The sequence below is a fragment of the Pleurodeles waltl genome, chromosome 11, assembly GCF_031143425.1.
Source record: "Pleurodeles waltl isolate 20211129_DDA chromosome 11, aPleWal1.hap1.20221129, whole genome shotgun sequence".
NCBI classification, from domain to species: domain Eukaryota; kingdom Metazoa; phylum Chordata; class Amphibia; order Caudata; family Salamandridae; genus Pleurodeles; species Pleurodeles waltl.
In genome coordinates, this window is record NC_090450.1 from 823,188,576 (window position 1) to 823,201,236 (window position 12,661).

A 12,661-nucleotide genomic window follows, 5' to 3' on the forward strand; every position below is an offset into this window, starting at 1 on the left:
GATAGTAAAACATGGTCGATGGCTGCTTCTCTGCTCTGAATGCTATCATTGATTGGGTCAGGCTTGACCAAAACCTGACAAACTGATTTACATGTTTTTCAGCAGGTTGTTAACAAAATGAGAACACGCTGTGTAAAGAGGTGGTCAGCCATGTGAACAAGCATAGTAGCGTCTTGCACTATGGCTCTTCACTGTCTGCATAGAAGTCCTTACAGCCCAAATTTAGGAAACTAGACAGTGGTGGGGCAAAATGCATTGATGAAGCCGAGTAATTACAATGAAACACCCTCTCTCACTCCCATCAGCTTGACTCAATTTCCATTAGAATTTCAGAAAAAACGTTGTCCAATTAGGGGTGATTGAAAGCTACTGTACCTAATTAGGCAACACGTGTTGTCATTTTAGCAATTTCTGTGAAATTAATGGCAAGATACTAAGACATGAGCTCCCCACAGCTGCACCAGAGTGGAAGGTGTACATATAATTGAAAATGCCAGGATGATGTATGCCAGAACCGATTACTCAATCAGGAGGAGGGGGTGGGAGAGATTTAAATAGATTTAGAAATGGAAAAGTAGCAAGCAGAGAATGGGGGCAGTCAGATTCCAAGGCATCCTTTGGGACCCACAATATATGTCAATGGAGACATTATAGGGCCACGTTGGAGAGGAATCACATACCCTGGAATCAATAGGCAATCAAATGTGGCTGGCTATCAATTCAAGGGTACACGGTGCAAAAAGTATGCCAAGCAAAACTTTGAGAATGATGCAAAACATAGGCAGGGAAGGCATTCACACGCAGAAGTAACCGGAGTTACTGCACATACCTTGGTGAGACCTCACCGAAAGCATAATGTGCAGTTTAGACAGCACTGGTTCTGGTAGAGATACTGAAGAGGCCTGCAACAGGTAGTGTCTGAATAACATGTCTTTTGTGTTGTGATCTAGGGATGGAAAAATGTAAAGCCGAACAGGGAGGGTGGTTCATGCAAGTGATTTCTAATCATGCCTCTGAGGTTCTCAAGTATAAGAGGAAAGTACATGATGTGTGTTAAGTCATAGTATAAGACAGGAGTGAACAAGGCCCAGAGGGGGACTGAGCTAGAAAAAGATCTCTCAAAATGCCTATTGTTAAGGCCTAAAAACCAATTTTACTCTAACCCAGTATCTAACACCAAATCGAATCCTACACATTAGCTTTACCCTAAGTCTAGAATAAAGCCTAACCCTAAGTTATACTCTAAGGCTAAACCTAAAAAAGGCCTCCTTATCCAAAGAAACCTAATTCTAACCCTAACTCTAACATTACCTCTTGCCCTAATCACTTGCCCTAATCCTAAACCTAAAGCTTAGTTGTCTCTTATTCCAATCCAAAACCTAATTCAAACCACATCTCTGCCCCTAGTCTAAAACTAACTCTACTACTTATCCAAACCCTACTCCTAACAATACTCCTTAGACTAACACTAACCCTTACTCTTACCCACCTGTTTATCTAATTATTACTAGTGGAATTGTCAGTAGTTGCAATTGAGAAGTAGAAGTAGAAGCATCAAGGTAGTGGCACATCTATTTCATTGATTCTCAATAATGAGGGTGCACCTCTAACGCAAGCAGGTTTCTCAAAGCCTCACCATGGATTAAATATGAATAGTTCAATGAACACTAGGGTGAAACTCGCGTTGAAGGAAGAGTTTGGAATACCACACAGGCTAGGCTATGGACAGGATAGAAAATATAGCAGAGTGAACTCTGCTTCGCAATACCTATTTTATTGTTTTGATTTAAATGGGGCATGCTAGTAAAGGATTTCTCAGTACGCTGCAAACCCCAACAAAGCAGCATCAATAAAGAACCACTGGGCAATCTTTCTTTTTGATGATGCAAGACCGGATAAAGAGAATTTCATTTTTCACTTACTTGCGAATGTGTCTCAGATAGAAGCAAACTGAAAGGGCTAGGTAGTGAGGGTGAAAATAGTGTTTATGGGTTAAGATGGTGGAGCAGAAAGATGGCAATCAGTGAGGGAGGATGAGAGCCAGGAGGTATGAGCATGAGATCATGCATATGTATAGGCGAGCAGAAGTGGGTAAGGAGACATAAGTTACCTACTCGTGGTCAAGGACACCACTGGCCAAGGGACCTTCAAACTGCTGTAGCTGAAGGATGCTCTCAAAATTTTCCATTCGTTGCTCTGAGTTCTCCATGTGAGCTGGTAAATGGCAATTCAGGAAGCACACCATATGACCAAATAGAGACATACGCACACTGACCCCGCCCTTATTGCCCTGTGTAAAAGACAGAAAAAGCATATGATGTTCAAAGTGGCATTCTGCATTGAACCTTTCTGTAAGGTAATCCATCTTTTTGACCCTTTTTGCTCAGGACTACTGGTAACATGACATCTGCAGTAGCTGTAAAAAGCAGAGCCACGTGTGCTCTATTTAAAAGCATGGGTATTTTCTGTTCTAAATGTTGATATATCTGTTAGGCAGATGTCAGTACCCTGTACCCAAGAATCCTATGCAGTTGCAAAGTGCCGATAAGAGGTGCAGGACTGAAGGAAATAGTTTTCTCTTACCTTAAACTGTAACTTGTAGATTCAGAATTGCATGTTTTTTCAGAGGCTGTGCTTCAGGATTCTTGTACTGCTAAGTGACATTTAGGGGCATATTTAAAAGCCCATAGCGCCATTCTAACGCCGCATTAGCGTCATTTGTTTACGCTAATGTGGCGTCAGAAGGCCAAAACCGCTGCACCATATTTACAAAGTGAAGCAATGCATACATTGCACCACTTTGTAACCCTTTGCGCAATATTATGCCTGCGCCAGGCATAATGCATGCAAAGGGGGCGTACCCCACTCAGGGGGACCAAAAAATGGCGCAAGGAATTCTACCAGATTTCCTTGCGTCATTTTTTTCGGCAGTTTTAATGCTCAGAGCATGCATTAAAAGGAGGCATGCCATTAAATACAATGGGCCCCTATGTATTCTGCAGGAGTAGCGCCAACATTTTGGTAATACCTGGAGAGTACATCAATAGCATTAAAAAAAATAAAAAACGCTCTTGTCCACTAACCCCCGCCACAGTGAGCCGTATTTAAATACGGCGCACACATGGTGGCGGTGGGGGGGTGCTAAGGGGCGCAATAAAAGGGGTGTGCAGCACCACTTTTCTTAAATTAAATATGCCCCTTAATGTCTAACTTTTTATCCATAGCAGATGCTCAAACTAAATATGAAGCATATATGTCAAGAGACCAGAAAAGATTCAAATTACATTTACCAACAATGTTTATGTTTACTGCAGATATGTTATTACAAACATATTGCCTGAGCTCAGCTGAGCACTGCCAAAAGGTATACAGGTCTGTCTGGGATCACACACCTTGCTTAACTTAAGGGTAGTAGAACCTGCCATCTGCTACTTCAAATATCTAGAAACACAAAAAACAAGAAGAGAGAAGAGAACGACCAGATGGCTGCCAATGCATGACAGCTTGATTTCCATTGAACTTTGTAGCATCCTACGTTTCCAGAACAGGTGTTCTCTCAGTCTTTCAGGAGGTGCACACTACATGGGGGCCTGGACCAAATTGAGGCTTTGGGCAGGGGTTTTACTTTGAATCTTAGCAGGCTAACCAGGAAAGGCCAGGGGTGGAATTAAGTGCCGGGAGTATCCTCCACAGAGGTGATTTATGGGTCTATCGTCTTAATTTCTGGTGCAATGAACTCTAGGATAGTTTTGTCACCACAAAGCAGCCCAACATAAGGAAATATATTACACATCCGAGAAACTAAGAGTAAATATCCCTGGGATTTTTTTTTTTCTGCCTGCCTGCTGGCCTGAGAATTGAAGAAGATTGGCTTCAGGTCTCTTGTGGACATCAACAGTTTTTCCACGGTTGGCTGTGCTAGATTACAGCTGACTCACAGGACTAAAGAGGTCGAGGTCCTTCCAGCGGAGCCTACTTCGACCAGTGGATTTTCTCTCCTGTAGCTGGAGTACACAAAAGGTCCTGAGGACAGAGGAAGCCACCACTTGTGTGCCAGAATTAGAGAGGACCACTTATAGCTGCACTTGTCTTGTTTGATCTTGTGGAAACACCCTCCTGTGGTTGGAAGATGCAGTAGGTTCTAAGAAGAGAGGAATCAAAACCATTACCTGCAATGTAGAATTTCAATTTGAACTGATTATTTTTTTGTCAGCCTGAAAGTAGAGTTCTGTGACGCCTCTTTCAGCTGGAATCTATGTACTGAATTCTGAGGAGCAAGTTCTGAAGATCTGAGGACTTTTTATGCAGCCACCATAAGATTTCGATTTACCACTTCCAATAGGATAACACTGAATGTTGTTTCTTGTAATATCCTATGGGCCAAACTTTCTTTTCTTTGTAACTTCCGATCTCTTTAATCAATGTCCTTCAGCTGTATGACATTTTTCTTGTGAAATGCTTTTTTCATTAACTTGGTGTGGATCTTTAAGCTCTTTATTTATTTAACGTTATTGTTTTGACAAGTTATTGCTCTTAGGACAAGGACATGTTTTCCGATAGAGGCCTTAATGCTTGTGCCAATTTTCCTCGGGTAAAAATCAGATAACTAAACGAAACCAGTTTACTTTTGCAGGTCAAATCATGTTTTGATGAAGTCATTATATCAAGCCTCTCAATGACCACTCTCTTATCATCGGTCAAAGGAAGATGCCACATGCTTTGCCAAGAGCTTATGTTCCTCTGTTCTTCACATTTATTGGGATGTCACAAAAAGGTTATAACAAAAAGGTTTAATCCCTCAAACTTAAGATAAAAAGGCCTTCAGTGAAAGGCTATGTGCCTCTGTTCTTTCTTTAAGACCCTGTTTGACAAAGGATAAGCTCCTATGTTCTTTAACTTTAACCGGCCTTGAACAGGTCTTTGCGAAAGAGGCTGCTCCTCTGTACTTCAAGTTATGTGGGCCATTTTAAGAAAGGCTATGTCCCTCTGTTCTTCAAGTAGAGGGGCCTTCACCACAAGGCTATGATCTTCATGTTGAGTATGCTTTTGCCTTTCAGATCTTCCACTTCTTCGTGCTAGCCCTTTTTTCGCTGATGACGACATGCTGCATTTGTTATCTTGTGGTGGGCTTAGTGCCTATCCATTGCTTACTCTTGTTAGACTTCATTGTCACTCTCATTTGCTTGTTTCTTTGTTATTGCATACCCGCTTCACTTCCTCTTCTTCTGTTTGCTCGTCCCATACACCATGACGGAAATACTTGTGTCCTTTCACTGCTCGTGTTTTGGGAGCTACTTTTTTCGTTTTGTTGAAGCACTCTGTGATCGTGTATGTGTTTTCCAGCAGTCTCTCTCTTGTGCTTTCCCACCCTGCGTTCCATGTCGCTCTCTAATCCATGTGCTTTTGGCCCCCACCCGTGCTCATGTTGCCCATGTGCCTCCGTGCCCCTCATGTTGTTTTCATTTGTTGGCGTGCTTCTGTCCCATCCCACATGTTGGTCTTGTTCGTCCGTTTGCTTCTTTGCCCTTTGGCTCTCCTCTGTGTTGCTCTCCTTCGTTCGAGAACTTCCTAATGCCTCCCCACATTGTTCCCCATTACACCCCAACACACTACCCGGACCCTATTAAACATTTTTTTTTAAAGTGTCATGGCACAGCCGCTGGACTGCATCATATGGTAGGCGCGTGCATGTGAGTTTAAAACATGCACGCACCAACAAAATGTTGCAGTCCCATGGCTACGTCATCACGCTTATATATTTTTTTAATCTTTACTTCATGATATACAGCATTGATTTGATGCTGTACAGCATGAAGAATAACACAGGCAGAGCCAATATGTCTCAAAGGTGAGACGCATTGTCTTTGTCTATGCTTGTTTTAGCAAGCTTTCAGGTTTCTTTCGCCAAGAGCAAGCCTTACAACAGGGGGTAACATTTTCACAGCTGCTCCCTCAGCCTCTCCATAATGCACACTTAATGCTAATGTCTGAGCTCCAGGCATTCCCAAAGGGGCACATAAAATGCAGAACGTAGCTCGAACCTCACAGTAAGTAAAGCTAACAAGCATCTTCTGCAGTCCTTCAGAAGGTAGCGGTGTCACAACATCACACACACACATCATGCAGGTGCAGCCTAGGGCATCCCAGAGACTGGCAGGAATAGAAGAAAATGAGAGATTAGAAAACAACACATACAGATGAGACGAACCCTGATCCTGCCTCACTCTTGCGCACCCTCCCCCACAGTAAGACACCACTAATTCTCGGATCCCAGCAAGGAGTGACATGCTGACTCTCTCTGCAACAGCCCTCACTTGCCTTTAATCCCACGTGGGGTACAGTGGGACTTACCCAGTAGCCTCCCAGCCCAGTCCTGGTGCAGTCGGTCTGGACATGGCGGAGGAAGGGCAGATGGAAGTACTTCGCGAACACCAGGAGGAGCACGCCCTGCATGCGCACTGAAGTCACCTGAAATGTACACAGCAACAGCAACAATAATAACTAATATTAACAAAATGATAACAGTAACGTCCAAAAATAATTACAATAACAACAGTTACAATAATAATAATCATAATAAACATTTTATGGCAGTTCATACAGTTCTTTTGCAGTTTCACCATTCTCCAGTTTCACTCTACTTAATGTGCTAACAATGGAAGGAAGACAGGCGGAGTGATCTTTCTGGCATTCAGTCCACATGGTGGGAGTACCCTATATTTATTTTAAGGTTCGAAGAAAGAGTATGTGAAGGACAACAGAATAGTAAATACTGACGCTCAGCCAGTATTAATCACCTCTTCTCTTCTGAGTGCGGACACCTCGCATTACACTTCTGTGAGGACATTACACTCTGTGAGGACACCTCGCATTACACTCTGTAATGCGAGGTGTACACTCAGAGGAGAAGAGGTGAAATTGACAGACTAAGACTGCCCTTCTATGCCTTGGAATCAGGAGAGGCTTAGTCTTCACTGTGCTAATACAGAGGATGAAAAAATTGTGAAAATATATGAAGTGACATTGTGTGTCAATGTACAAGTACATCTAAATATTTATATAAGATAGGTGCCACGTTAGGCGCTGTGAGATACCTTCAATGCAACAGTTCTCAATATCGGTGAATTAGGAAAGGACGGTGAGATGGAAATACACCTCAAACCCTGCATTCATTGTGGAAGGCCATTGGAGGTTGGTCCCCAATGATGGTGCGCCAGGGGCAGCCATGGCAACGGCGCCATTTTACTTAATACGGCGGGAGGTAAGCACCCTGGGACTGGTACGAAAAACAGTGTACCGTCCAATGCCAGCCACACTAGCCAGCACAAAGCGAGAAAAAAAAGAGAGGATAAAAGTTCAGAGAAGCAGACATTATATAAACGGTTTCCAGACGCGAAAATAGGCGCTGCTGGAAAAGCGAGAATCCTCTGACCTCAACTGCAAGACAATTAAAATGAAAATACAGGCACAATAACAGAGGTTGAAACATGCGCTCCTCGCTGCTAATCAGACATTGGAATGGCCGTCTATGAACGTATCCCCTGAGATCGAGGGCTTAGTGTTTCAAGCAAGGGAGTTCATGTTTGGGAAACTGGTATTCGAGTGCACAAAAATCCATTGGCTAAGTGCAGGTCAGGAGGTCAGCCCCGAGAAGAAAAATTATTGCAGTGAACTCACTAACGTCACTGACTAGTGAAGGACATTCTTCATTCCTGGGATGTAGCGCTACGAAGAAAATTAAGCACAGGTGTATGGTTAAGAATGTGGAAACACATTTTTAGCTCAACAGCCCTTTAGTGCAAAGCAGCTGTCTCCCGCCAGAGCCGCTCTACATACGCTAGAAGCTGCCAAGCTGCCTAGAGTCCAGCCAGCAATGCAAGGGCCCAAGAGTCTGAACGTCTTAAGATCCTCAGTCGACGGCCCCCACCCCACCAGCAGCAACTGCTGCAAATCCTTTAACAATGAAACAATAATAAACCATGTTTATTATCCTTTTATTGATAAAGGGGAGGGGCATTGGGGATGACAAGCACTGAGGGGAGTGAACTGTGCACTCTCATCAGTGTGCATGTGTGTTTGGCCGGCCGTCTTGGGCCAGCCAAACACAAATATGCACTGAGCTCTCTCCAGCCCGGCACTGTGTTGCTGGGCTGGAGAGAGCAGTCAGAGGCTCCCAGTCTGCCTGGGAGTTCCCCGGCTGGGTGCTCCCAGCCAATCCTAACGCTGCTCTGAGCAGCGTCAAGATTGGACGCAGGGCAGGCTAGGAGCCTGTGCCTGCCTGCTGAAGACACAGAGGATCGGCGGTGCAGCGTGCAGGTACGTTTTAAAAAAATATATATTTTATCAATATCCTCCGCCACGCACTGGTTTGCCCCCTGTAGCCCCTGCAAACCACAACTGTCTTCACCCCCTTTTGTTTCCAATTCAATAAACCCCCAATCTACCCAGGGCCATACCTTAGTCAGTAAATTTGGGGGGTGGGAGGGAATGAGCTTCAGAACCAAGCTGGCATATCTTGTTAAAATACATTATGCGACAAGCAAGGTGCATGGGAGGGACCTAAGGGGCAGTGGAAAGCGAGAGGAATATGAATTGGCAGGGGTACTAAGTGAGGGAAAATACAACATTTTGTAAAATTACCAATATTTTTGATGATTTTGAACACCAAAAGGGAAAGAGTGTTTGTATGAATGTGTGTAAAAAAACAGCGGCTGCTCCTCAGCTAAGGCAGAGGAGCGTTGCCCCTCTGCTTTAAGCAGTGGAGGAAAGGGAAAAATAAAATGATAATGATGCAACGTTATTATTTTATTTTTCCTCGTGATCATGGTTAGGGCAGGGAGGGGCTGGGCTGGAGGAGGGCTATGTGCACATAAGTGAGCATGATGCTTTAGCCGGCCGCGTTGGGCTGGCCAAACAGTCATGCACAATTTGCGTTTCTCCACCCAGCTGTATTGAACAGCCGGGGGGGAGAAAGTGCACAGGGCCCCACTCCCTGTCTGAGCGCCGAAGCAGGGTGTGAAGACCAATCACAATGCTGCTGTCATGCTGTTGACAGCAGTGTCTTGATTGGAGGGGAGTCTGGAAGCCTGTGTGCTTCCAGGAGTCCAAGGAGGAAAGACAGATGAAACTGTCTCTCCCAACACAGGAGGCAAGTTGTTTTTTAATTTATATTTTTTCATAAGCCCCCTCCCCATCCGGCCACCCACGATGAAAAGTGGCCACCACTGGTAAACATTCCTGGCGAAATTCAGCAGACATCTCACCATACCTGACTGAAATCATCTGTACCCAACTATTTAGTGGAAAATTCAGTTATTAGGGGGGTAGAGCACCCCTCCCTGAAGCAACGCCCCGTGAATTTATCCAAGCAACCAACAATGCAGGTTTGGCTTTAGGGTGGTGTGAAGGTTGCGGCCCCACTGGGCGCTATCCTGGGGAGGGGGATGCTGACCTCAGGGAGGGCTGTGTTTAGCAATAACTTACGATTTATAAGCACCTGCTGCAGAGTTCAGCGTCCAGCTTTCAGGCAGCAATACAAATGGCAAGCTAACTCTAGTGATTAATGTTCCTGCTAAAGAGAGAGGTGAAGTTTTGTCTAGTGGCAGGTTTGACTCACTACAAAGTGGTGCAGAGGCAAGGGAATGGCAGAAAAATGTAATAACCCCCACTTTGACTAATATATAGTAATAACTGTACAAGTAAATTGAGTGATCCCAACTCTTCCTCTGAAGTGCCATGGGCATTGTACCCCCCAGGGGGAAAATTTGCGTGAATCGGTGCAAAATTACAAATCTTACAGAAGTATTTGTAATGGAATTTAGGTAAGAACTACACATTTACTGGTAATGGCATATTTGTCTCATTCATTCTTTCCATCTTCTTTCTTTCTTTTTATGCTTCTTTCTTTCCTTCTTTCCAACATCTTTCCTTTGCTTTTATGCACATTTCATTCTTTCTTTGCTTTCCTTCTATTAGGTCAATCTGACCTTTTTCTAGCTTTGCATGCTCATGTTGTTCCTTCACATCTTCTTTGCATATCTTCTTGATGTATTCCTTCCATTAATTAATTATTTCAACTTTTCTTTCCTTCAGTCACCCATCCTTTCATCTCAAATTTCTTCTTTATTTCAATATATTTTACTGATTTCCTTCTTTCTCTCCTTTCATTTTTCTATTAATTTGTTCCTTTTTCTTCTTTTCCATATTTTTCCTTATTTCTCATGTCCTTTTGCACCTCTCTGTCCTCCATTCTTTTTTCTTCCGTTTTTAATTATCTGCAATTTACTTTCTTTCCTTTATACTGTCTCACTTAATTTGCCTCTATCTTATTTTTTTCTTTGCCATTTCATATATTTTTTCTTTCTCTCGGTCACCATTCTGACTTGTGTTGACCGACGAGCCTGAGATAAAAGTTAAGGAACATAAAATAATTAAATCTGTGTCTGTAGCACCCCCACTTAAGCTGGTGGGAGCAGAGGGATAGTACGCCCCAATGTAGCATGCAGTTCATAGATCGGTGTCTTATGTGGAAAGCTGTGTGGATTACTGCTTTTGCAGAGATTATTTTATTGCTGTATTTCAAAAGATACAGCTCTACAATAGAACAGTGACTGTTCTGAACTCTCATCAAAGAACTGACTGTAAACTACATAAAATAGGTAAGGACGTTGTTTTCACCCTCAGTTTTTTATTATCTGTCCCTAATGTTGCAAAAAAAGGGTTGTTTGGGTAGATATACACAGTTACAGGTAAAACCAGTCTTTACCAGTGCTTTAAAACAAATGAAATGTATGTGAGAGAGGGGCTTTGGAGAGATGGGGGCACCTTTGCCCGTGGTAGTGAGGAAATCCAAAGAGGTCATGGATGGGGCACCAGTTGCACTAGGGTGCCACCAGTGCTAAAGCCAGCCCTGCACCAATCTCACAGTACATTGGAAACATAAATCCCAGTGAACACGCACCATCAGAAAGAAAGGCAGACTGAACAGTAAGTACACTTTTGTGGATAGTTGCAGCTACCAGTGTCACAGTGCATTGGAACCACAAATGCCAGCATACACACAACAACAAGAAACAAGCATTGGCAAAGTCAATGAGTTTCATCTACACAGTGGGGTGGGGTAGGGTAGATTTGAGTGGGGTGGACTGATGTGGAGTGGAGTAGATCTGAGTACAGTGGGGTACACTGGAGTGGGGTAGATTGGAGTGGAGAAGACTGAACTGGAACACATCAGAGTGAAGTGAGGTAGATTGGAATGGACTGGGGTCGTTTGGGAGAGAATGGGGAAGACTGTCATGGAGTGGGGTAGACTGTGGTAGATTGAAGTGGGTTTGATTTTGGTAGATTGGAGTGGGATAGATTGGAGTGGAGTGACGTGGAGTAGATTGGAGTGGAGTGTGGTAGCTCAGAGGGGAGTTGGATAGAATATAGACAACTGTTGTGATGTAGGTTGGAGAGGAGTGGGGTAGACAGTGGTAGATTGGAGTGGGTTAGATTGGAGCGAGCAAAGTGTGGTACACTGGAGTGGAGTGTGGTATGTTGGAGTGAAAAGGTGTAGAATGGAATGGAGCGGGAAATATTACAGTGGGCTGTGGTAGAATGGTGGATTGAGGTAGATTGGAGGGGGGTACAGTAGAGTGGATTGGGGTGCATTGAGGTGGAGTGGGGTAGAGTGGAGTGAGGTAGAATGGAGAGGAGTGGGGTAGAATGGGGTAAACTGGAGTAGAGGGGGGTTAGATTGACTAGGGTAGATTGGAGACAAGAAGAACTGTGTGGAGTGGAGTAGACTGGAATGAAGTGGGGTAAATTGGGGTGGGGTTGAGTAGATTAGAGTGGGGTAGATTTGATTGGAGTGGGCTAGAGTGAGTGGGGTAGATTGGAATGGAGCAGACTAGTGAGGAGTGGGTTAGAATGTAGTGGAGTGGGGTAGATTGGGATGGAGTGGGGTACACTGGAGTGGGGTAGACTGAGGTAGAATATAGTGCAGTGAAGTGGGGTAGATTGGATCAGAGTGGATTGGAGTAAACTGGAGTCGGGTAGACTGGGGTGGATTTGAATGGAGTGGGGTAGATTGGAGTACCGTGCGGTAAACTGGTGTAGATAGGAGTGGGATGGGGTAGATTGAGGTGGGGTGGAGTGGGGTGGATTGGTGTAGACTGGAGTAGACTGTGGTGGCATGCAGTAGATTTGGGTAGACTGGGGTGAAGTGGGGTGGATTGGAGTGGAGTGGAATAGGCTGGGGTAGATTGAAGTGGAATGGGGTAGAGTGGAGTGGGGTAGATTGGAGAAGAGTGGGGTAGGGTGCGATAGAGTGAAGTGGAGTTGATTGGTGTAGAGTGGAGTGGGGTAGACTGGGGTTCCTTGAGTCAGAGTGGAGAGTGGTAGACTGGGGTAAAGTGGTGTGTGGTAGATTGGAGTGGTGTGGGGTAGATTGGGGTAGACTGGAGTGGGGTTGAATAGATTGGAGTCAGGTAGAGTAGATTGCAGTGGGATGGATTAGGTGGATGTGGTTAGATTGGGGTGGAGTGGGTTAAAGTGGAGTGGGATGGGTTAAATTGGAGTGGGGTAGATTGTGGGAGAGTGGAGTAGATTGGGGCAGGGTAGATTGGAGTGAAGTGGGGTAAAGTGGAGTGGGATAGATGTGAGTGGAATCAGGTAGATG

At 44.4% G+C, this 12,661-nt stretch overlaps 1 protein-coding gene across 1 annotated transcript in view; it reads right to left on the bottom strand.

Annotated features, from left to right (window-relative positions):
* INPP5J (inositol polyphosphate-5-phosphatase J) overlaps positions 1–12,661 on the bottom strand; it is a 93,851-nt gene that overhangs the window by 35,297 nt on the left and 45,893 nt on the right. Inside the window, exons 5-6 of the mRNA XM_069214657.1 lie at positions 6,352–6,468; positions 2,115–2,290 (exon numbers count right to left, since the gene is read on the bottom strand). Of these exons, the coding sequence (XP_069070758.1) occupies positions 2,115–2,290; positions 6,352–6,468 (293 nt within the window). The remainder of the gene's footprint in view (positions 1–2,114; positions 2,291–6,351; positions 6,469–12,661) is intronic.